We start from the raw sequence: 25,492 nt of genomic DNA, 5'->3' as shown, positions 1-25,492 counted from the left end.
CAGTTTCTTTATCGCCAAAGCAAGAAAGCTGGATGAGATCAGTGGGTTTCATACTTTATTATTATTATTATTTTTAGCTGTACATCTAATATTTCTTAGCTGGGGAAGGTGCTGCCCTCTCAAGGGGCATTTGGGAACACGAGGGAGAGCTTTGGGGTCTCACAATGACTGGGGTTCTACTGCTAGCTATGGGCTCAGGCCAGGGAGGCTAAGCATCCCACCACATATGGGGAAGTCCTGTAAGACAAAGAATTATTCTGCCCCCAATGCTGACAACATCCCCACTGAGAAACCCTGCACCTTTGGACAGAGCAAGTATTACTCCAGCCTGCACGTGAAGCAGTTATAATCAGAGAAGCGGTGGTCAGCAGAGTCCAGTTTACAGTCCTCCATCTCCCATGTGTCTGCCACAGCCACCCTGTGCCTTCAACAGGGTAGGGATGATATATTAGACCCATTCTACAGATGGAGAAAGGGTTCCTTGGAGGAATCCTGGGGGCCCCTGCCTGTGGCCTCGTCTGGTCTAGAGTTGCCGTTGGCCTGACACAAATGGCCGCGTTTGACTGTGTTCGCTCTGGGGCAGTGGCCCTCTAGAGTGGGAGGGACATGAAGGGCACAGACTTGGGTATGTTTGCGCTGCTAAGACGTCGGTTTGTTCTGTAAATGCTTTGGTGGGCTCTACCTCAGGGCCTTTGCACATGCTGATCCCTACAGCTAGAACTCTTTTTTCCTTGATATCCTTAATACTTAACTCCCTCACCTTGCTTAAATTTCTGCTTGAAGGTTATCTTCTCAGAGAAGCTTTCCTTGGCTATTTTATATAAAATAGCAAGTTTTGGCCCTTGCATTCTCTATTGATTTATCTCACTATACTTTTAAAATTAATTTTTATTGGACTATAGTTGCTTTACAATGTTGTGTTAGTTTTTTCTATATAGCAAAGTGAACCAGCTATATGTTTACATATATCCCCTCTTTTTCAGATTTTCTTCCCATTTAGGTCACCACAGAATACTGACCTGTGCTATTCAGTAGGTTCTCTTTAGTTTTCTGTTTTATGTGTAATATCAATAGTGTGTATATGCAAACCCCAGTCTTCCAATTCATCCCACCCCTTCCCCCTTGGTATTTGTTTGTTTTCTATGTCTGTCTCTATATCTGCTTTGCAAGTAAGATCGTCTATGTCATTTTTCTAGATTCCACACTTCACTATACTTTTTTCCACAGCACTCCCAACCACCTGACACACACAGGTATTTGTGGGTGCACTTGTCTTCTGTCCCCCACCCCCCAACTAGACAATAAGTACCAGGGGGGCAGGGATTTTCATCACTCTTATTCCTTCATGCCCCAAACAGTGCCTGGCACTTGGGAGCACACAGTAAATACTGGTTGAAGAAATGCACGAATGTGCTGAAGATCAGCCCCCAGAAGCTGCTGGGCCAGTGTGATCCCAGGATGGTCTTGGTTAAGGAGGGGCCGTGTCCACAGCAGCTTGTGCTCACTGCCCTGTCTACCACCTTCCAGCTCTGTGACCTTGGTTGAGTCACTTCCCTGCCTGTGGCCTTGGTTTCCGCTCTTGTGACGAGGGGATGATAATGCCTGCCTCTTAAGGAAACAACCTGTGAAAAGCACCCCAATGGGGAATTTCCCAGAGTAAGAGCCCAATAAGTTCAAGTCCTTTTCCTTCCTGCAGGAAGAGCCCCCCACGGGAGTTTCTCTCTGGGATTTTTCATCCTATATCACAGGGCCCGTCCCCCCGACCCCCATTGCTCCGTCAGCCCCACCCCTCCCCACCCCCACCCCCCATGTCTGGTTCCCACACCCTGCAGCAAAGCTGCACAGACCACCAGACCTAGCTCAGGGCTCAGGAAGTCTACATCCGCCTCAGAGAGGGAGTGGCTACTCACTGTGCCCGAATTCACATATTTCTTTTTCTTCATTTTCTTTTTTGGGTTTACCACCTGCCGAGGAAAAAAACACACAAACAAAATAAAACCCAGTTACCAGGTAAGAAGGAGCGTTTCTGAGCAGTCAGGGGCTGGGTGTGGCCCTCGGGCAGAAGAGAAGGAGGAAGCCAAGGGTGACTAGGGAGACGCAGAAGGAAGAAAGAGCTGGAGTTTAGGCACAGGTGGGAAGTTCAGGTGGGAGGTCTGGCAAGCTGTGCAGGTAGAAACAGGAGAGAGAAGTCTGGGGGAGAAACCCAGAACAGCCTCAGAACCGCCACAGGCCTGAAGGCCACGCAGAGGATCTGGTGCTGCCTGACGTATTTGTAGGACGACAGTTCCCTAGGCAAGCTGCTGAGATGGGGGCACATTGCAGCCCCAAGACTACACTGTTCCTGGATCTCTCAGTCTGTCCCATGAGGGTGTGGAGCTTCTAGAATTTACTGCAACTCAAACATCTACTCCAGAGCAGCTCTCCCACAAGAGGGGAATGAACATGGACTCCTGGGGGTCTGGGCATCACCAAAAGACCTGGCCACAAGCATATGTCTTTGAAGTCATCTGTTATCTTTAAATTAGCCTGTATTCCACACGCAGTCTCTAATTATAACTGTTTCAATATTAAAGCCCTGTTTTGTTCTCAGATCTTCCTGTGAAGTGGGCACTGAGAAAACATCCTGTTTGTTCTGGGGTTTCCACCACCACTGGGCATGCACAACCCCCGCCCCCCCCCCCCCCCCCATGTACCAGACTCTCCAGCCTAAGCGGCCCCAAACCCCGTGCAGGGGACCAGCGCCCCCTAGGGGCCAGCAACCTCCCCACTCCTGGGCTGGAGTTCGAAGCCTTCTCCTCTCCCTCCCCTCACGTCCCCAGCATCTCCAGGGTCCCCAGGGCTGGTAGGGGGTCTGCCCTCCTGTGCAAGGAGGCACTGAGTGGCTCCCAGGACCAGGAGCTCTGCGGGCTCTGGACACAACGGTGAGCGAGACTTCGTCCCCATCCCTGAGGATGTCATGGTCTTTGGGGAGGGGCGGGGGGGGGGCGGGGGGGGGGGGAGGTAGGAAGTATGATAAGGGCTGCCCAGGTGGCGCTAGTGTAAAGAACCTGCTTGCCAGTGCAGGAGACCTAAGAGATGTGGGTTCAATCCCTGGGTCAGGAAGATTCCCCTGGGGGAGGAAATGGCAACCCACTCCAGTATTCTTGCCTGGAGAATCCCATGGACAGAAGAGCCTGGTGGGCTACAGTCCACGGGGTCACAAAGAGTCAGACACGACTGAAGCAACTTAGCATACACGCAGGCACACAGTATGATAAACAGGCCTGCTTTTAGTGGGGGAGGAGGGAACAGGAGCACCCTCTTCAGACTTGGTGGGTGTGCAGGTAGGGCCTTCCTGGGGGAGGAGCATCACAGGCCTTCTCTGAGGCCCGGTAGAGGCCCAACCAGGTGAAGAAGAGCAAGGGGAGCCCCGGGGAGGCACCAGCACAAAGGAAGCCACAGAGACTGAGCCAGATGGAGGTTCAGAGAGCCTCAGATGGCATAATGGGCTGAAAGCGAGGTGGGCAGAGGGACGGGGAGCGGGCCAGACCCAGGGGCTCCTACGGCTGTGACGTACACGGCCGCTCACACACGCCCCCACCTCAGCTGCACAGACACTGCAGGTCGCAGGGGCTTGGCGCTCGTGTGAAGGAGCTCGGCCTTTCCTTGTAGGTAAAGGGCCCCGTCGGACATTAGTTGGGGTGGAGGCTCCCCGCTCCCCGGGGTGAACCAGGCTGAGACAGCGAGTGAAGTGAACAGCCAGGTAGTAAGCAGGGCAGCAGTGTGGTCGATTACCATTTTGTAGGCAGCTCTGGGTTACTGAGTAGAAGCGAAAAGGCCATTAGGGGGCTTTCGCAAAGCCCCCCACCCCCACAGGGGAGATGGTGACGGTGGGGGTGGACAGGAAGGAAGGGGACAAGCCTCAGAATATCCAGGTGGCAGGAGGCGCGGGATTCAATTGTGGACTGGGTGTGGGATGCGGGGCAGAAGGCATCAGGGATGCCTCCCCAGGGGCCGTGGTCCCTGTGATGATGGCACAGGAGGAGGAAGCGGCTGGCCAGAGGAGAGGAGGGCGGCAGGGGCTCTAGCCAGCGCATTCAGTTTAGGAGGCTAAGTCTGAGGAGCGACCACATACAGCTGGGCATGTGTGGTGGACACCTAGGCTGACGCCAGAGCCTGACATGAGGGTCTTTCCTGGCAGAAGCCTATTCCCTCTTCAGGCACTTCAGACACTAGAAAGGCCTTCCTGAGCCCAAACCAGCCTCCCAGAGATGCCCTCCACAGTGCCAGGCCTGCCCCTCGGCAGCCAGAATCGAATTCCTTCTCTACCTGCCGGCGTTTCCAATGTGTGAGACAGCACTCTGGCTTGCCAGTGCTGCAGTTTCTCTTGTTTGCAAGGGAGCAGGGCTCAACAACCGAGAAAACAAGTCGATCTAACCTTTCCTGCTTTAAGCCTGAGATCATGGCCTCATCTGAGCCTGTCAAGCACCCTTAGAAGGCCAGACTCCAAGAGATCTGACCCCTTCCCTTCCCTTCCCTTCCCTAAAAATTTTCTTAGAGCACTCTAGGGACTTCCCTGGTGGTCCAGGGATTGACTCTGTACTTCCAATGCAGAGGGTGGGGCTTAATCCCTGGTTGGGGAAACTGAGATCCCATGTACCGTGTGGCATGGTCAAAAAATGAGTAAATAAGAGTCTGGAGAGGGGCTTCCTTGGTGGCTCAGGGGTAAAGAATTGCCTGCCAATGCAGGAGACACGGGTTCAATCCCTGATCCAGGAAGATCCCACATGCAGCAGAGAAATTAAACTCCTGCGTCACAGCTGTGCTCTAGAGCCCACGTGCTGAGAAGCTAATGCGCCACAACTAGATAGAAGCCCACATAGCAGCAAAGACCCAGCACGGCCAAAAATAAAGGAATTAAAAAAAACAGTCCAGAGAAAGACGGGGCCTGCTGCGTGGGTGGGAGAAAAGAGACAGCTCCGTCCTTTGTCCTTGCAGAAAACAAAGCAATTAACTGTGTCAGAGCTCCTACAAAGCAATTCATCCATGTTCCATTCTCACAAATAGCCTTGTTGAACTGAATTCAGTGTGGGTGTATAAGAAGCACCTACTGTGTGCCTAGGAGGACCCAGGCCAACGTGAATAGGGCAACAGAAAGGGCTGTCACTTAGTCTACCCTTGGGGCGCTTCGGTCCAGCTGGAACACAAGACTTGTCCACTCGGGACAGAGATACAGGTTGAGGGAGCAACGCAAGGAGGGACTCAGATTCGGTGATGGGAGTCAAAGCCAGCTCTGCGACTTCACTCGCTGAGCGATGTGAGGAAAGGGCCAGCTCGTAGGACGGTTGTGAAATGTAAATCTCCTGGCACCCAGACTCTCGACAGATGATACTAGGAGATAGCACTGATGTAATGCTCACCAGGGGCCAGGCGTGGTTCTAGTAATTTAATTCTCAGTGTGCACGGCACAGAATGGGGCAGGAGCTCCAGGGTCACCCAGCTTATATACGGTAGAGCTGGAATAGGAACCCTGGGCCGTAAACGAGGGTTACAAGCATCTGCAGTTCAGTGTCTGGCATGAACTGTGCTGTCCACGGAGCTGCCTCACTTCTGTGGCAGAGAGCAGGGCCTGAACTGGATGTGTGAGGCTGGGCGTGTATCCCGAGGGAAGAGCGCATGCAGGCAGAGGCTCAGTGTAGAGACTATCCTGAGGGCAGACGCTCCTATCTGCCAAGCTGGGCGTCTTGTCAAGGTTCCTGTCTAGATGGAGGCACCCCGGCTCCTGTCCCTCTCTTTCCTTCTAGGACAGAGAACACATTCTGCAGGCCCTGCAACTGCTCTGATGAAAGGCAGGACTCAGGACCTCAGGTCTGGAACCAGGAACCTGCTGATACCGTGCCCCACCTCCCGCCCCACCTGCATTTCTCTCCCTTGAGTGGTTGGAAGAGCTCTCTTTGGGGCTGGGGGTATGGAATATAACTCAATCATCTGGAGTCACATAAACTTAGATCGTTGGCCTCTTCTGCCACTTTCTGAACTTGAGTCAAGTCCCCTCACTTCTCGGAGATTCAGTCTCTTGAACTGTGAAATAGGACAATAAAACCCACCTCACAGGAGAAGATGCAAAGACCCCAGCCCGGGCTCCCTGTGGGCCTCAGAGACTGTGGGAGCTATGTATCGTCAGAGCAAAGCCCACCTCACCTCATAAATGTTGAACTGGCTCTGCCCGCGGGCCAGCTCCCGGTAGCTGGTGGTGAACTCCCCAATGAAGTCGTGGCTGCAAGGGAAGGGCGCTGCTGAGAACACGGACACGAGGCCAGGCTGTTCACACCCATCCCGCCCCCTCTCACGTCCCTACCCTGGGTTCCAGCTCTGCCCAGCTCCTCTGCTCCAGGGGCTCATGCCAGCAGAGATGGTGGGGCCCTGGGAAGAGCTGAGTGTCACCCATGGGGCCAGAAACCCAGCTGTAACCCAGCAAAGAGCAGGGTCCTGGAGAATGGGACCTACTTCTCATACTTGGATTCCTACTTGAACAAACGAGCAATAGAAGGTATTCTGGGGACAACTGGGGATATTTGAATATGAAATGAATATTAGATCATATTCAAGAATTATTGTTCAATGTGTCTGGTGCTATAATGACATGTGTAGTTAGGTAGAAAAATGCCCTTAATTTTTAGACATTCCCAATGAGATATCTAGACGTAAAAATGCCATGATGTCTGTAACTTAAAACTACATCAGCAAAACACAGATAAAGCCACTGTGGCACGTGGAACACTTGTTAGAGTCAGGTGATAGGCTTAAAGTGTTCATTAAACTCTTGACTTTTCTGTGCACTTGACATTTTTCCAATAACATGTTTTGAAAAGACATCTAGCACTAGGTCAGTCCAGGCAGCTTGAAGTGTTTTCTGCAGGGTTTCTATCTTCTGCGTCTCTGCCCCACAAGCGTGTGTTGATGTTAAGTGCAGCAGAACCTTGTACAAAGCAGAACTCCCGTCCCTTTTGTGGGTGGCTGCCTTTCACCGTCACTCTCCCATAGCAGGCAGTGGTGAACATGCTGGCCGGAAGCACCTGCTGGAGTGTGATACCTTGAGTCCACACTGTGTTTTGTCTACATATTTACAGAGTTCAGCCTTCAGATTATGAGCTCCTTAATGGTGGGACCCAGTGGCATCTGGCGGCCACCTCCAGTCAGTCCCTCAGTCGTGTCTGACTCTTTGCAACCCCATGGACTGCAGCACGCCAGGTCTGCTTGTGCTTCACTGTCTCCTGGAATCTCCTCAAGCTCAGGTCCATTGAGTCGGTGATGCCAGCCCACCATCTCATCCTCCTCCTCTCATCCCTCCTGCCCTCCATCTGTCCCCGAATCAGGGTCTTTTCAATGACTTGGCTCTTCGCATCAGGTGGCCAAAGTACTGGAGCTTCAGCATCAGTCCTTCCAATGAATATTCAGGACTGATTTCCTTTAGGATGGACTGGTTTGATCTCCTTGCAGTCCAAGGGACTCTCAGGAGTCTTCTCCAGCACCCCAGTTTGAAAGCATTAATTTTTCGGCACTCAGCCTTCTTTATGGTCCAACTCTCACATCTATACATGACTTCCGGAAAAACCATGGCTTTGACTATATGGACCTTTGTCAGCAAAGTGATGTCTCTGCTCTTGAGACTAGGTTTGTCATAGGTTTTTTTTTCTTCCAAGGAGCAAATGTCTTTTAATTTCATGGCTGCAGTCACCATCTGCAGTGATTTTGGAGCCCAAGAAAAATGAAGTCTGTCACTGTTTCCATTTTTTCCCCATCTGTTTGCCATGAAGGGATGGGACTGGATGCCATGATCTTGGTTTTTTGAGTGCTGAATTTTAAGCCAGCTTTTTCAAGCCACTTCCAGCTTCCCTGGCAAAGGTGAAGCATGAGGAACCCTAGGGTAAGATGATGAGGTGAGTGCTGGGTGGAAGCCTGAGGCCGACTTGCCTGTGATGTGGTTAAAGTGGAGAGAGGAGGGGCCAGAGTGAGTTGGCAGAGGTAGTGTTGGTTCTGGAGATTCTCTGTTGGAAGATGTTAGAAAGGTGAGCTCCTTGGAAGAAGCTGGGGCCTGATTTAGAGCTGCGTGTGCACAGCTCTCTCCACGGCATCCCCTGTCCACGTCCCAGACTTAGGAGGCACCAGTGGAGACTGCAGGGCTTAAAGCCCCTCTACGACACCCCCTGTAGCATCCACAGGATGCAGGGCTCACAAAAGTCAGGAGGGATGGCATACTTGGATCTGGCTCAACTGGCAAGAACGGGTGAGAGTTCTACTAAAGTTGTAAGAGGCCTATTCTGGTCCTGTCTATGGATTCCCAGCAATACCGGCTCCTTGGGGACACTTAGATGCACAGAAGAGGAAGACCCTGGCCCCCCCAGTGCTGGGCTCAGCCCTCCTCAGGCTCTGCCTCACGGCTCCTGGGCCCATTTGTCTGCGTCAAAGCTCACCTCCCCCAAATTCTGCTCCCTCAGGCCCTGCTCCCTGCAAACAGCTCCTCTGAGGAGTCAAGGGCCTCCCTGCTGGATTTCAGGAAGTCTCAGGGCCAGCTTGTCTTCCGCACTTAGTTCACCCCACAATGCTTAGCCTCACACAGAGAACATGATCACCAGCGCTCAGGAGGTCACTAACATCTGCCTGTACCTTAGAACACACACATTTCAGAAAATCCTAAATTCTCCCAAGTGTGGGGGAGACTTTGGACACTGGGCTGGCGGCTAGACAACTATTTGAGAAAAAGAGGCCTCTTACTCCCCTTGCGCCATGCCCTGCAGGACACTGGCCTTCTGGTGCCTCAGTGGAGCTGGGCAGGGACAAGGAAAACCCAGGCCCCTCACCCCAGAGCTGCCACGCATGGGGGGCCTGGGCACAGCTCTCTCCTCGAGAGCAAGACCCGCCCTCCACCCAGGGGCGGCCCCCTCCCTGCTCACCTGCTGTCCTTCGGCCAGCTTACCTGCCATCTCGATCCCAGTCATACACCTCCACCTTGATGGTCCTGTAAGGCAAAGGGCTCGTGGTGGGATGGACTTGACCCAGCACCTGCATGGCCTGAGAACGGGGCCCTTCTTCTGCTCTTGGGCCACAAGGGGATACAGGAACACCCAGGGCCCGTGTTGGAGAGGCCCAAGAGACAAAGGACCAGTTCTGCAGCCTCAGGTCTCAGGGACCCAGCCAGCCCCAAAACCGCATAGAGACTTCCCTGAATTTCAAGCCAGATATAGAGAAGCAACCTCAGACTCTAGTTCACGCTGCCTTCTCCTTGGCCACCCCAAAGGGCGCACAGGTCCCAGCATGAAGCCATACTCTGAGTCTATCGGGGTGGGACTGTCGTAGGGGGAGTATGGTGTTCCCTAGATCCAAGGCCTAAGCAGGGTGGGTTCTCCTGGGGCAGAGTCACAAGACTGTGTGGTGGGACCCCAGGGTCCGAGGAGTCTGAGTGGTAGGGAGCCCCCCCACCCCGCCCGTCTGGGGTGGGCTCAGGGGCCCTGACTTGGGGATGGCCCTCGGAGCTTTTCCATGCCAGACTGGCTCCCGAGTGAGGGCGTAATTATCTTCACATTTTAGCCTGGCTGCTTTAATTAGTTTGTTTTGACTCCTGAGCTCGGTGCTGGGCTTTGGGAGCCCATTTTATTTTTAGCCCGTTTCCATGGCAGCAGGCTAGCAGACCAGAGGCAGAGGAGGGTGGTGGAGGGCTGCAGGTTAACCCTTGGTGCCAGCTGTCCTCCAGGGATGCCCAGGGACGGGGCAGATGATGCCCGGGTCCTTCTGGAGGGTCAGGGTCTGGGGAGGTGGGAAAGGCATGGGGGGCGCTGGGGTCTCCAGCCTTCAGTTCTAAATGGAGCAGGCAGAGGCGGCTGCATGGGCTGGTGTTCTATGAATATCTCATCATCCCGCCGTGGCCGCAGCCCAGCTCCTCGGGGCTGCAGGGAGCTGGCCTTGGGGTTCTGGAGCTCCCAGAAGGAGGCGCTGTCTGCCTTCAGATGAGCCTCCAAGGGGCCTGGGGTTGGGTGTGGATTCTCCTGCATCGGCATAGAAACTGTTCCAGAAATGGAGGGGTGCCCCAGGGGTTGGGCAGCAACTGGATTTTTTGTTATCAAAACGTGAAATGGGCTGGGCACAGAAGCCCACCAATTAGAGAAATCCTTGAATTCCTGTGAAAAAACAAAACACTACGTCTCTCTGAGGTGAATTGTTATGGGAAGAAAAAAAAAACCTAGGCCTCTGAAGGTGGGCTGGTGGTCTGGAAGGAGTGGAAAGTGGCTGGGGTGTGGACTGGAATGCTGGGCCCTGAGCAGTGGGACCTGGAGATGTCATTTAACCTCACTGAGCCACGAAATCATTTTGAAGGAGGCATAGTGAGGGGCCCTGGGCCTTCTCCGGTGGCTCAGAGGTAAAGAATCCGCCTGCCAAGCAGGAGATGCATGTTTAATTCCTGGGTGAGGAAGATCCCCTGGAGAAGGAAATGGCAACCCACTCCAGTATTCTTGCCTGGGAAATCCCATGGATGGAGGAGCCTGGCAGGCTACAGTCCATGGGGTCGCAAGAGTCAGGCAGGACTTAGCGATTAAACAACAACAATAATTAAGGGCCATACAGCACAGCCGTGGAGACAGGTTGGTAAAGGCACCTGGCGTGCATTGGGTCTCTATAAAAGTGCCTTCTTCTCTCCACTTTAGCATTCAGGCCACATGCAGTTTACTTAAATGAAGGACACCTGAGCCTGGGTACCTGGGCTCTGCAACTTCTGATTCCTAGAATGACAAGGCTGAAAGTGACCTTGGCAGCACCCTAGCCTGGCCACCTGGCAGATCACCAGGGAGCTTTCCAGACACACAGACCCTGCCCCCGCCCACCCCAGGTCCAATTCTTGGCAGTTCTAGGCAGGGCCCAGGAATCTAGGTTGGCAGTCTCCACAAGTGCTACTGCTATGCATCTTCTGGAGACATGACCTCCAGCCACTGGTTTTCAGTTGGGGAAACTGAGCCCTAAGGGCACCCAGTCATTTGTCCAGGGTCACACAGGTGGTGAGGGTCTGAGCCAGGACCCTGCTCCCCAGTGTCTCCCAGTCCTTCCCCAGAGCCTCCCCCTCCAGCTCTGCAGGGGACCTTCAGGGACCTCAGCAAGGAGTCCCTCCCCTTGGATCACCAACACTAGTCCCTCAGGTGACCAGATCAGGGACAGCCCCACGCTCAGAGACTGTGGAAGGACCTCATTCATAGCCACAGCCTTGGAGATCCAAAAAAATCACTGGGGAGGTTTTTAAAAATCCCACCGCCAGAAGGCATGTTCAATTGGTATGGAAAGGACTCGGGCACGGGTAGTTTTTACAAGTCCCCTGGCTGATTCTAATGTGCTGCCAGAGCCTCTAACCTCTCCAGATGAAATGACTGTTTTTCAAACTTGGTTACACATCAGATCCCATGGGGGAGCTTTAGCAATCCTGATGGTGAGGCCTCACCCCAGAGATTCAGAATCAATTGGCCTGGGGGGTGCAGCCTGTGCAGGGAATTGTTAAAAGCTCCTCAGGGGATGGGAAGTTGCAGCTGAGGTTGAGACCACTGAGGGTGAGATTCCTGAGCAATCAAGGATCCAGGGATGGCTCCGAGGGGTGGTGGGGGTGGGGGAGGTGGTGTCCCAGGAGCCTGGATGCTGCAACCTCCAGAACCGGGGAGGAAGGAAGTGCCCAGAGATGGGGGAGGCAGTGGCAGAAGCCGGACACAGCTTTGACTACTTTCTAACAGCTCTGTCACCGTCCAGCCCTGGCTGGGCAGCCCCAGGTTACCCAGTGTGCCACTCCTGGGCTGCACGTCGCGGCTCCCAGTCCCTGAGCACAGGCCCAGCCAGGGCTCATGTTGGGTTGTGACTTCTGGGGTCAGCACCCAGGAGAAGGGGCTCCTGGGTATGGGACAATGAAATGACCTCACACAATGAACATCTTACTTGGCATAAAAAGGCTCAGAACACAGAGCACCTCGTCTGGGAGACAGTGAGGCAGAAAGGGGAGACAGTGGTCTCTGGGGCAGGCAGCCCTGGGTGGCAATCTCAGCTCTTCCAGGAGCTTAGCTGTGTGGCCCTAGGCAACTGGCTTCACCCTCAGAGACTGTTGTGTGCTTGCTCAGTTGCTTCAGTTGTGTCTGACTCTGTGTGACCCTCTAGACTGTAGTCCACCAGGCTCCTCTGTCCATGGGATTCTCCAGGCGAGAATACTGGAGTGGTTTGCCATGCCCTCCTGCAGGGGATCTTCCCGACCCAGGGATTGAACCCACGTCTCCTGCACCTCCTGTGTTGCAGGCAGATTCTTTACTGCTGAGCCACTGGGGAAGCCCGGGAGACTACTCCTCTGTGAAATGGGACAATCACACCCACTTTAGGATTGCTATCAGAAGGCAACCACATTGTTCACACAGTTGGCGCTGGACACGTTTGTTCCATCTAAAACATTCAAGCCTTTTTTCTAAACTCCCGTCTCCCAAACAATTCTCATTCAGCATATAAATGTCAGCTCCACAAGGCCATGGATTTTTGTTCGTTTTGTACACTGCTGTATCTTCAACCTCCAGAACAGCACCTGGCATCTATTAGGTAATATGCGTGCATGCGTGCTAAGTCGCTTCAGGCGTGTCCGACTCTTTGCGATCCTGTGGTCTGTAGCCTGCCAGTTTCCTCTGCCCACAGGACTCTCCAGGCAAGAGTACTTGAGTGGGATGCCATGCCCTCCTCCAGGGGATCTTCCTGACCCAAGGATCGAAACCATGTCTCCTGCGGCTGCCAAATTGTAGGTGGATTCTTTACTGCTGAGCCACCAGGGAAGCCCATTAGGTAATATACAGATTATTAAATACCTGTTGACTGACTAAGATTTATAAAACTTTGTGAAGTGGGCCAGAGTAACAAGACCCTCCTTCCACAAAATCCCAAAGGGAGAGACTTCCCTGGTGGTTCAGTGGCTAAGACTCTGTGCTCAAAAGCCTGGGTTCAATCCCTGGTCAGGGAACTAGATCCCACAGTCTGCAACGAAAGATCCAGCCTGCTGCAATGAAGATTGAAGATCCCGTGAGCCACAGCTAAAACCAGTGCCCCCAGATAAATAAATATTTTTTAAAAAATCCAAAGGGAGTGATTTTCCCCAGAGCTGGTCAGTAGTGACACCGGGCTCAGGGCTGGGAGCTGGTGTCCCATGGGTCTCTGATGTGTGAAGCAGGGATGACAGAGCAGGGTGTGTGTGAGCCTCAGCAGGCCCGCAAGGATGGGGGATGCTGGCAGAGACACCCAGCTTCCCTCCCAGCACACCAAGCACCTCTGTCTGTAGCCTCCTCCGAGCTGAGCTGCGGGTCTGTTCCTAATGAACCTCTGCCTCTCCCAGGCAGGAGAAGGTAAGCTTCCCTGATGCATACAAGTTCCCTGGGCAGACAGGCCCTGCGGGGTTCACCCTAAAGTAACTGAGTCAGTCCATTACTCTGAAATGCTCTGGAGAAGAAGAGAAGCATCGAGCCTCACGGGCCTAGGCAAGCAGGAAACGTGATGGCAGGGGCACTGGGCAGCCCCGGCTGTACAGCGCTGCTTTGCCTCCCCTGTCTGGGTGCAGGGGGTACCTGTGTGAGTTGGGATAAGACACTCCTAACTGAGGCCATCGTGCTGTGCCTGGCCCCTCCCAGGGCTCAGCATGCAGTGGGGCTCAAAGGAGAAGCAACTCGTTCAGTCCAGCCCAGAGTTTCTCTGGCTCCTGGGAATCCGCTCATCTCTCCAGGTGAAAACTCAGCACCCTGATCACTCTTTTAAAAGCTACTCATTCACCATGAGGGTGTGAGTGAGAGCAGCCGGGCCTAGAGGAATTTGGTTGAACAGAGACAAATCCTCAAGTCACAGAATATTCAAGGACAGAGCAGGGGGACTGCAGAAGGCAGGAAAAGAGCCTTCATCCCCCTACTGGAGGGCTAGGTTCATTCTAATCTGGATGCGATGTCCTCTGACTCCAGTTCTGCTCAGCTGGGTTGCTTGGGTTTGGCCTTATGTGGACTGGAAATACAGTACAGGTAGAGGGACCCCAAACTAGGGGAATCCCTAATCACAGGGCCAGACCAGAGGTGATTTCTGGAGAAGAGAAACACACCTTCTCCTTGCCTAGGAAAAGTTACAGAATCTGTGGTCCTTCATTACCCCATCTGTGAAATGGGTACCTCACTAGTACCACCTTCTAGGCTTATTGTGAAATTTAAATTCATAAAATAAGATACTGTATTTCAACCAATTAGGACACAATTTGGCCCGTGTCCTAAAGACTCAGTAAATCTTAAAAAGATTAACTGGCTTCCACCCCCATCATTCCAAGAAAACTACCCTTTCTCAACACATCCCTTGTTCTCACCCCATGGCCCTCTTTTTCACAATAGCAGTTGATACTTCTGTTTGAACCCTCTTCTCATCTCTCCCCTCTGGCTATGGCTGCCCAGCTCTGGACTCCTCTTTTCTCTCCGACATCCCCTCTTCTTTCTCCTGTTCCTGACCTGTGCCTTTCCCTGGGGGCCTTGGGCACCTCTGCCAGCCCTTTCCTGGGGACCCCCAGATCCTGTTCTCCTCTCCCTTGAGTGGAACCCCACTGTCCCTGTCTCATAGCCACATGCTCTGGCTCCCTGTTACACTTCCCATTTCCATCAGTGGTACTATCCCTCATCCTCCAAGCTCCAAACCCTGCTAACCTCTTTGTCTCTTTCACTCCCACTTCCAGGTAGATGTCAGGCCTTTGGAGTCTTCCTTTGACCTCCAGACTCAAAGCAGACCTGCCCCAGCCTGCGGGCAAAGCTTTCTGAGAGCTGTTCTCCAATCCCACCACACTCACCCCATGTCTTGACCATTTGTCAGCAGCGCACTGGAGTTTAAGAACACAGATTCTAGGGTCAGCCTGCCGGGGTCCAGCTCCTGGTACGACCACTGACTGGCAGTAAGACCCTAGGTGAGTCACTTAACCTCTCTGGGCCTCAGTGGGTGGTATTTGTACCTTTTTCGGAAGAGGTTACTAATTGTTGGGAGGATTAAATTAGTTCACATATATCAATTACCTCGAAAGTATTATAGGAGCCTTTGCTATTATGATTATGACCCGTCTGTCTCCCACCCTGGCCTGGGAGCAACCTCAGAAGGAGGCTTGGGTCTGATAGCTCAGTGTATTTATAGCACCCAAGACGGTGCCCGTTGTCTGGCTGGCTTAGAAGACAGGCCTCCTGGATTAAAGCCTATGTGTCCTGTGAGGCTGTAAGAGGTGCCCTGGAAGGCATGGAAAGGGGCCTTGCTTTCCTGCACAAGGCCCACCCTCTCCTGCCCAGCGGGCCTCCTAAATTCTAGCGGCTCCTGAGTGGCTGTTGGGTATGTAGGTGACCCCAGGGCTCACCAGGCCAGGATGACACACATGACCGATCCAGTCACACCACAGCCAGTCACACCACAGCCAGTCACACCACAGTCCCACCACAGCCAGTCACACCACAGTCAATCAGTCACACCACAGCCAGTCACACCACAGCCAGTCACACCACAGTCCCACCACAGCCAGTCACACCACAGTCAATCAGTCACACCAAAGCCAGTCACACCACAGTCAACCTGTTCCTGGCTTTGGAGGAGAAGCCCGGCTGCCTGTGGCCATCTCAGGGGAAGCCAGTCCAGGACTCAGCATGGGGTGGGGTATGGGAGCCCACCTGGACTTTCCTCGTGACCTGCACTTCCTCACCAGCCCTCAACTCCTCTGATGGCTGAACAGTGAGCCCAGGCCTCTAAGCCAGGCTGCCCTCCTGGCTGACCCTGACAAGGCTGGATTCTGAGGCTCCTAGGAGCCATACCCTGGGATGCAGGCGTGTGAGGGGTCAGCTGGATGCCCCTGAGACTTGAGCTGCCACATCCTTCCATCCCCCACCTTGAACGTCCCCCTCCTTTTCTCTCTATCCCAACCATTTTTCCTACAGCCCTGGTCCCCAGGAACTGACCCCTTCTCAATCTTCCAACCTCCCCTGAGCCTCCTTTAGACCCTATTGCTTCAACCCCGCCAATTCCCCACCACCCTAGAAGGCCCAGGACTTGGCCAGACACAGGAGTTTGTTAGACTGAAATGCCTCTTTTTGTTTCCAGCCTCATTTTGCACAGCTATTTAGCTATCTAAAATACATGTATGCAGGGACGTCCCAGGCAGCCCAGGGGTTAAGACTCCATGATTCTACTGCAGAGGGAGCAGGTTCGATCCCTGGTCAGGGAACTAAGATCCCACATGTCAGGCAGGGCGGCCAAAATAATAATACTAAGATAAAATACATGTGTGCACATGTGTGCTCCTGTGGTCAGGCTATAATCCCCCTGAAAATGTACATGTGGCTGCTGCTGCTGTTTAGTCACCAAGCCATGCCCAACTCTTTTGCAACGCCACGGACTGTAGCCCGCCAGGCTCCTCTGTCCATGGGAATTCCCAGGCAAGAATACTGGAGTGTGTTGCCATTTCCTTCTCCGGGAATCTCCCTGACCCAGGGATCAAAGCTGCCTCTTCCGCTTGGCAGGAGGATTCTTTACCACTGAGCCATCTGGGAAGCCCGGAAGTGCAGCTACGTTCCCTTGAATGCCACACAGCTGCCCAGCACACAGTAGGTGCCCCATGAGCACCTGTGGAATAAATTGTGGCAGTTTTGTCCCAGCCAAGAGGCAGGACAAAGAAGCTGCTTCATCTCTTAGATCAGCAGCCTTAGAGGGCGAGAGACAGGAGTGCCTGGAGGCCAACCATCTGCTCACTCCTGTCCCCTCACCCACCACACACACCCCGTCAGTAGCCACTGGGAACAGAACACTGGGGAACCCACGCCAATGCCACCGGCCGGGGTGCCCTGAGGCATCTGTTCTGACAGCCGAGTGTTCCTGTTGGAGTGGCCAGCAGAGGCCCAGCTCCTTCAGGGACACCTGGGCAGCCCTGACCAGGAAGCCCCTACCAGCTTGCCCACCAGCTCTAGCAATCACCAGGAAACCAGGCTGGGTTCTTGTGAGTAAACAGGCACCAATTCTGTTACAGCTCTGTCCCACAAACCCGTCTCCCCCACCCGCCGCACTTGCCACAATTTGTAATTATACGTTTCTTTGTGTGATTATTGGATTAATGTCTGCCTCCCCCACTAGCATGTAAACTCCGAGAGGCTGGGTGAAGGGTGAAGACTGTGTGTTCTGCTTCCTGCTGACTTCCCAGCATCTGACACAGTGCCTGTCACGTGGCAGGGAGTCAACAAACGTTTGTGGATGAAACGCTGAATGGTGTTTTATGCATTGTCGCTGTTAGTCACCAAGTAGTGTCTGACTCTTTTGCAGCCCCATGGACTGTAGCTCACCAGGCTCCCCTGTTCATGAGAATTCCCAGGCAAGAATACTGGAGTGGGTTGCCATCTCTTTCTCCAGGGGATCTTCCCAACCCAGGGATCAAATCTGTGTCTCCTGCATTGGCCAGTGGACTCTTTACCGCTGAGCCACCAGGGAAGCGTTTTATGCAAGAAAGAAAGAAAGACAGCACTAAGTCGTGTCCGACTCTTGCGATCCCATGAACTCTAGCCTGCCAGGTTCCTCTGTCCATGGGATTCTCCAGGCAAGAATACTGGAGGGGGTTGCCATTTTCTTCTCCAGGGGAGCTTTCCAACCCAGGAATTGAACCCAGGTTTCCAAACCAGAGACTTATTATATAGGTTGTATCATGTGAGCTTCAAAGCAGCCCTACAAGGTAGGTGGATGTTTAAATACCCAGTTTACAGATGAGGAAACTGAGGCTCAGACAGGCCAGAGTTGGCCCAGGTTGACAGTGCCTTTTCATCACAGAGGCAGGATTAGAAAGTAGGTATCTGGTGTCTACACTCAGCAATCTGCACTCAAACAGTGAGGACGTGTATCATGAGTAGGCTTTGAAGGATCAAAAAAAAATCTCACGAGCTCTTTGCATTGCATCCTTCACCCCCACTTATGGCAACTTGTCTGGCAGAGCATATCCTAGGGTCCTGACTCCCCAGAGACCCCCAGGCAGGAGTCGGAGCAGGTGGGGACCAGGCTACCTCTGCCTGCAATTAGATCTGCCCTCTGGGGCACAGTGAAAAGACCAGCCACTGAGGTCCAGGACAGTTGCCCCAACACCCTGGCTTCCCAGAAATCCCTGGTACCTTCCAGCCCCACCCCCTACCCCCAGCCTGGGAGGGCTTCCACCAATGGGAACTCAGATTGGGAGGAAAGAGGCGGGGCATAGGGAGGGAAGGGAGAGATGAAAAGCAGATGCTGCCCAGGGAGGCAGAGGGACTCCCAGGCCCACCCTGCGCAGGGCCACCAGCACGCAGCTCCAGGAGGTCTGCTCCTACCGATGGGCTGGCCCTCATCCACGCGACCGTGCGTCCCGCACCTGGGCTTGGGGAGAGGGACAGTTTCTCATCTCACCGATCATAGTCCCCGTTGCAGAGGGCTCTCACGGGAATGGAGAAAGTTTGCCAGACTGGGTTTAGGGTGTTCTTCACGACCTCCGTCTTGTGGCAGATGGTGAACCTGGCAGAGGAGAGAAGGAGGGCTGTCAGTCCTGACACCAGAGGGGTTGGTGGGCCCGTCTCGGCAGGTGCTACTCAGTAGAGAGAATGGCTGTGTGAGGTGGTGAGCTGCCTGTCACTAGCAGCATCCAAGCTGAAGCTAGACAGACATCTCTTGAAAATGCTGCAGAGAGGATTCCTGCACCAGGCAGGACTGTCAGGAGATGTGGTTCTGGCCCCTGCTGCTCTCTGGGGGAACTTGAACAAGCCTGTCCCCCTCTGGGCCTCTGTTTCCTCACCTGTGATCCCAAGGAGTTGGCCACTATCAGACTTTCTTTATCTGAGACCCATGGAAGGATCTGGAGGGGGGAGGGTGCTTTAGGAATTTGTGAACCCTTGAAATCATTGGAGGAACTGGATGTCTGAGTTTCACGTGCTTGCTGTCCCCTGCCTGGACCACTCTCACCCAGATTCCCGTGTTCCTGGCTCACCTTATCGCTTCCTTCAGGTCTTTGCTCAAATGTCATCTCTGTGACATGAATACCTGCCCAGAGCACCATTATCTAAAATTTATAGCCCCCTGGTCCCTTGATTTTGACAGCTCCTAGTCCCTTTCTATACTGCCATTTTCATCCCATCTGTCACCATTTGACATTTGACAGGGTCTTTCTCATTTCTTTTACAATCTGGAACCAAAATGTAAGCTCCGTAAGGTCAAGGCTTGTCTTCTTCATTCCCTGGTATAACTCTAGCACTCAGAAGTGCACCTGGCCCTTAGTCAGATGTTCATGTAATATTTTTTTGGAATGAACCAACGAATAAATGTATTTCTCAGAGGAGAGTTTCCATAGCTCTCACTGGCATTTCAATTAAAGCCAGTGAAATTAAAGCCCCTGGCTGAGATGATCTCTAAGACCTTGGTTCTTCTAGTCTGAATCCACAAGCTTGCTTTGCAAACTGAAAGTGCAGAATTGGCTTCGTCCCAGCTGGGCGCCCATCCAGCTCCTGGCCCACTCCCCACGCCATGCCTGACGGGGCCCTGCCCTGGAACCCCCGTGGAGGGGCAGCTGGGACCCCGAGTGGAGCTTAGGGCCAGGTCTGTGCCCCTGAGATTCCCCAGCACGCACCCCAGCTACCTCCCGGCTGGGAAAGGTCACCTGGGAAGGTGCCTGGGCCCTGCCTTTAAGCACACAGCCCTGTGCCAGTTCTTCTCTGGCAATTTTCAAGTCAAAATGTCATTCCTGTCACCACGGCTCAGCATTTCTCTTCTGTGCTCCTTCTCGCCCACCCGCTGGAGTGTGAGGTTCATGTGGGAGACCTCCCCACACACCCCGAGCTGGTGATGAGAGGAATGGGAGCCGGGGAGGAGGGGCCACCGCTGCCCACGGCTGGGGCAGCAGGTCGGGCAGGAAGAGGAGCCTGGCTGGGGTGGGGCGGGATGAGGGGAGTGGACAGAAGGGAGACTCTGGAGCAGCAACTGGCGGCGCCGAGGAGGTTCACACCTTGCAAAAACCCTCACTTCCCACCTGAACAGACACCAGACCTACTGTGGAACCTCTCGGCCTCCTCGCCTCTTTGGAACCCTGCCTTCTCAAGCTCCTCTCCCAGGCCGGCAAAACTGCCTGAGCAAGCCGGCTACGCTCTTGAGCCTCACGTCCTCCCTATACGTCTTTCTTCCTGAGCCCTGTGTGGTCTGCTTTCCGCTTCAGACTCCTGCCTGAAACCACTTTCTTTATGCTCCCCAACCTCCCTGCTTCCATCGCTAAATCCACAGGCCCCTGATCCCCTGATGTACTTGCCGCGGGCAGGGTACGAGGCCCTGGTGCAGAAAGGGTCCCCACATCATCTCTCAGCTCAGTTCAATTCATTTCAACACATGGGGTGCGGGGGTGGGCGGTAAGAACCAACAGCCTCAGACAGATGCGAGCAGGGGTCCCAGCGCCGCTGCCTCGCTGTGCAGCCCCAGGCAAGTGACTGCGCTCCCCCAGCTCCCCCAAAGAACCGTAACGAATGCTGCCAGGCCTGCTCTAATAACCCGAATTAACTCATTTAATCCTCACGGCTTCCTTGGGAGAGAAGTGTTAGGATTTTCCCCATCGCCAAGAAACAACCGCAGAGGGTAGCGCTCCACTGCCCAGAATGGCGGCCACTAGCCACACGTGGCTATTTACATTAAATTAACTGAAATGAAAGTTTTAAAAAATTCAGTTTCTCAGTTGCTCTAGTCCCTTTCAAGGGGCTCAGCAGTTATACATGGTGGCGACCATACGGGACAGTGAGATACAGAACATTTATACCATCCCAGAAAGCTCCATGAGCTCAGACACTCGCCTAAAGTTACACAGCTGATGACCTGCAGCCCCTGGCGAGCCTGGCTGTCTGTCACCACATTCCTGCTCCCAGTCGAGTGATTCTGATTGAAGAAGACAAGGTATGTGAGGGGCTGGGAGCACAGGGGGTGCTCTGTGGATGTTTCCTGCCCTTTTCCCTCCTGGGCTGGCAGACGTGACATTTCACTCCCTCTGGATCAGTTTCTCCAGCTGCCCTGGGTTGCCCCCACCCCCCACCCCAGAGAGACCCAGGCCCTGCTTCCAGGGAAACCCCGCCCTCAAATAACCCCCCATCGCCGGCCCCATCTGACCAACTCCTCTGCTGTTTTCAACATTCTGGGTTCCCCGCAGTTCCTCTACAGGGGAGGGGATGTGGCTGCAGCCCCCACCCCAGTTCTGCCATGCCAGGCCAAGCACCGGCCTCTAGCCCCATCCTCCCCTCCCGCCTCCGCCCCTGCCCGTCTCCACAGCGCAGCTCGCCGGGCTCAGCACCTCCCACCTGCTCACCGTGTCAGTCACGAGTCTCTCCCAGCCCCCGCCCCCTCCCCATCCATCCTACACACCGCTCTGCCAGATTAATCATGGGCTAACACCCTGCAACACACCCATCTCCTGCTCCACAGCCCAAGCCCCTCCCTGCTGCCGGCCAGCCGGCCCTCCTCTCTGAGACGAGCCCTGGCGCGGCCCCACCGGAGGGGAGCTGCGTGGACATTTCCATGAGCGCCCAGAACATCACTCCGACCTGTTCCTCCCTCCCTCAAGTCAAGTCAAAGTCAACAAGGATTATTTAAAGAAATTCTGCTAGGAGTCCTCTGGTGAGACAAAGAATCCTTTTGTTATGCAAATGATCGTACCAAATTTCCCTTGTTTTGTACGTTCAGGTTTAAAAATCCGTTTTTCCGTTGAAGTGAAACACCTCCTCTCTGCTGCTGCCCTGCCCCCCAACACACACACACCCAGAATTTCAGATTCTAGGGGCCTTAGCAAGGCCTCCCTGCCCTCTGTTCAGGGCACACTAGTTCTGCACACACTGTTTCTCTAGACTGTTATTCTTCCCTGAGTTTCCCCTCCCCTCCCAACCCCCAACCCTCGTGGACCCATTTTCTTTCTCTCCTTCAAAACCTGCTCCCCAGTTCCCCTCTCCAGCAGCGCTTCTCTAATTAACCTTCCTGGCCCCATGGCTTCCTCATTCTGCAGAATCCCAGCCGTAAGTGGCCGCAGCCTCCCAGAGCTATGATGCTTAAAGAGACCATGGAGACTGCCTTGTCCAACCAGATCATTTCACTGATGAGAAAACAGGCCCAGAGACGGGGCACACTTGTCTGGGGTCACACAGCCGGTTGGTGGAGACGACTCAGGTCCCCAGACCCTCAACCTAGAATCTGTCCCTCTGTCTATATCACTGACCTACATTGGCTAACGAGTCATCTGTCTTTCCATCATACTGTGGGTGGCTTCCAGATGAAGGAGAGGAGAGAAGGAGACTGGGAAGGGGGGAGTTGGTTTCAAAGATGGGAGGGAATTTGAATGAAGCTTGTGGCAGAGTGTGGGGCCAGGTGGGGAGATGGGTGCAGATTTGCTATGCTGAGGAGGAAGAAGTGGGGGGGACATGTGTCATGGGGTGTCAGAGGGCTGTGGATGGGTGAAGACTAGGTTTAGAGATGGGGACTGATCGATGATGTTGAAGGAGTGGACTGTCAGAGGGACCCCGAGTTCTCGCTTGTTTTTGCCTCCATCTCTGACACGCCCAGCACTCACCATCACTAAGACCCTCAGAATGTCACTGAGGGCTTGCCATCTGTCCCCCACCGGCCCCATCTGTGCAGCCAGGAGCCCCTGGAGCTCCTGGGGCCCCTTGACGTCTACCCAGAGCAAGGGCCCAAGCCAGCCCGCCCAGCAAGTCATCACCGTTCAGCCCACCCCCCAACCCGTGCCCCTCGAAGTGTTGCTGGAGAACTCACGTTCCATCCTCGTTGCTTCTGTAGAACACCAAGAAGGGGTCAGACTTCCCAAAGAAATCCTTCTTGTCCAGTTTGTTGGCACAGAACTGCATTGTGGCGACATCCTGGGGGAGAGGAAGAACAGGGGTGTGAGGCAGCAGAGGGCTGGAGGCACCCCCGTCCCTGTGGAAACACAGCCCAGGGGCCTGGGGATTCCAGGTACCAAGCCAGTTAGAAAGGACAGCAGCAGTTCACATTTGCCTGGCACAAGGTGCCAGGCCCTGAGCTCACACTTTGGAGGGGCTCATTTTGTTTTCAGACAGCCCTCCCTGGCAGGTTTGGCAGAGCAGCTGGGCTGTGAGGCCGGCTGCCCCAGTTAGAATCCTGGCTCCGCTACTTTGCTGCTGCGTGAGCAGACGAGGAGGTGACCTCTCGGAGCCTCAGTCTCCCCTCTGTGTCGTGGGGCTGATGACAGTGCACGCCTCAGAGGGCCGTGGTGAGGGCTGAAGGAGAGTGCGCTACAGGCATGTCACCCCATGAGTCGAGGCTCACACACGTGGTGTCATCACTGTTGTACCGAGTGGCTCACAGCTGAAATGACTAACCCGAGCCACTCTGAGCTTGGCCACCCAGCCCCAGAGCCCTCGAGGTCCACATCGCCTCATTCCCTCACAGGGTTGCATGGTTCCCGAGTTTAAGCATGCCTTCCACATGCACTGACGCACACAAGACCCATCTAACTCTGAGGCAGGTACAGCTAGACCGTGACCCCCACTCCCTCATTTTACAGCTGAGGAGCCTACAGCTCAGAGCAGGGAGCAACTCCCACAAGTTTGCCAACCAGAGCCCCGGGTTTCTGCCTCCTCTGATGAGTTAATGGCCCCGTGAGGATCCTGGCACCTCGGCTCGCTGTGGCCAACGGGGCACTGGGCAGAGATGCCCCTGCGTCTTCCTCTTTGCCCATCCCTGTGTGGGCTCTTCAACCTGAAAGCTCTGCATCCCAACGAGTCAGCTGCCAACTGGCCAGAGGTTAGGGTTCTGGTGATGGTGCCTGGGGCCTGTCCTGCCCTCAAGGGCTGGGCCTGTCGGGAAATACCCACTCTCTCGTGCTGCCCATTTCTTCTCAGTGGGGAAGAGGGTTTCTGGAGATCAGTCCCACAGGACCAGCGTGGTGGCAGAGATGAAGATGCCACCTCTCACAGCTCAGAGGACATGGTCAAATGTTGGGGCAGGGGGCTTCCCTGGTGGTCCAGTGGTTAAGAATCCACCTGCCAGTGCAGGGGACATGGGTTCAAGCCCTGGTCCAGGAAGATCCCATATGCCATGGGCAACTAAGCCTAACTACTGAGCCCATGCTCCCTAGAGCCCATGCTCCACAACAGCAGAAGCCACTACAATGAGAAGCCTGCCCACGGCAACTAGAGAGTGGTCCCCACTCTCCCCAACTAGAGAAAGCCCAGAGCAACCAATACCCAACACAGCCATAAATAAATAAATTTGTAAAAAAAAGAAAAAAAGCTTGGAATGGTGGATACGGTATGTTGGTTAAGACTATGGTCTCTGGAGCCAGGCTGCCTGCTTCCACTCCATCCCTCACTAGCTGTGTGATCTAGCTCCTCACCCTGTATGGGCTCAGTTTCCTCATCTGTAAAATGGGGGTACAGGAAAGACTACCTCGTAGGCTTGTCGGAGGATGAAATGAGTTAACTGACGACAACGTTGAGGAGTATACGGCGCACACCGAGTACTGTGTGTGTATAAATTATGATGATCTGGGTATTTCTCCCTTCTCCCTCCCTGCCTCTGCCTATGTGTGGCCTCTGTCCCTGCCCCATGCCCACCTCTACCAGCTCACAAGCCTTCTCTCAAGGGCATCTGACGACAGCAAACAGAGCTCCAGCCACTAGCTCATTCATTCACTCATTCATTCCACAAACAGCTATTAGTTACCGTCTGTGTAGGCCAGCCCTTGGCTCAGGGCTTTACAGCCTTAGCATATTTAGCCCTCCAAATCATCCTTTTTCATAATAATCCTCATTTTACAAATGAGGATGCTGGAGGTTGCTGAAGCTAGGTAACCTGCCCAAGATCAACAGCTGGCAACTGGCAGAGCAGAAATTCAACATGTATGAAGGCAACATGATTTCAAAGTGATGCCTCTTCCAGCACAGAGCACAGTACCCTTCATGAGGCCCGCTTCCCTATATCTTTAGAATCACTGATTTATTCTGACTCGGGGCAGGGCTGGGCTCCAGTTAGCCTAGGCTGAAGGGTCCCCTGAAGGGAGCCCCTGGGGGCAGTGCCCAGGCACAGCAGCCAGCAGCCAGAGATGCCCAGGTAATGGCAGCTTTTATTATGTCCCTCAGCATTGACCACCTGAGAGGGACAAGGAGACAGGACTGGGAAACTCTAGGAATCTGAGAGCTTCCTGAGAAATCGAGGACTTCAGACCTGGAATAGAGAACAGCTGACTTATTGAGCACTTACTCGATGCCAGGTGCTGTGTTGAGCCCTCTTTACACACATATATGAAGTAACTCCTCTAGTCTCCCCATTTTACAGATGAGAAAACTGAGACTTTTAGAGGTCATCCAAGATGATACCAAGGAAACATTTCATGCAAAGATTTGCTCAATAAAGGACAGAAATGGTATGGACCTAGCAGAAGCTAAAGATATTAAGAAGAGGTGGCAAGAATACACAG

At 53.9% G+C, this 25,492-nt stretch overlaps 1 protein-coding gene across 2 annotated transcripts in view; it reads right to left on the bottom strand.

Moving 5' to 3' along the window:
- Window positions 1-1,519: 1,519 nt before the first annotated feature.
- The window catches only part of CPNE5 (copine 5), an 89,221-nt gene continuing 65,248 nt past the window's right edge, over window positions 1,520-25,492 (bottom strand). For both annotated transcript variants that reach the window (XM_040249802.1, XM_040249803.1), the window contains 5 exons: window positions 22,810-22,913; window positions 18,436-18,540; window positions 8,957-8,998; window positions 6,181-6,256; window positions 1,520-1,964 (listed from right to left, as the gene is read on the bottom strand). In XM_040249802.1, the coding sequence (XP_040105736.1) occupies window positions 1,743-1,964; window positions 6,181-6,256; window positions 8,957-8,998; window positions 18,436-18,540; window positions 22,810-22,913 (549 nt within the window). In that variant the 3' untranslated portion in view covers window positions 1,520-1,742. The remainder of the gene's footprint in view (window positions 1,965-6,180; window positions 6,257-8,956; window positions 8,999-18,435; window positions 18,541-22,809; window positions 22,914-25,492) is intronic.

Source organism: Oryx dammah, unplaced genomic scaffold (assembly GCF_014754425.2).
Source record: "Oryx dammah isolate SB20612 unplaced genomic scaffold, SCBI_Odam_1.1 HiC_scaffold_11, whole genome shotgun sequence".
NCBI classification, from domain to species: domain Eukaryota; kingdom Metazoa; phylum Chordata; class Mammalia; order Artiodactyla; family Bovidae; genus Oryx; species Oryx dammah.
Note: the sequence above shows the minus strand (reverse complement) of the source record. Positions and strands in the feature narration are given on the sequence as shown.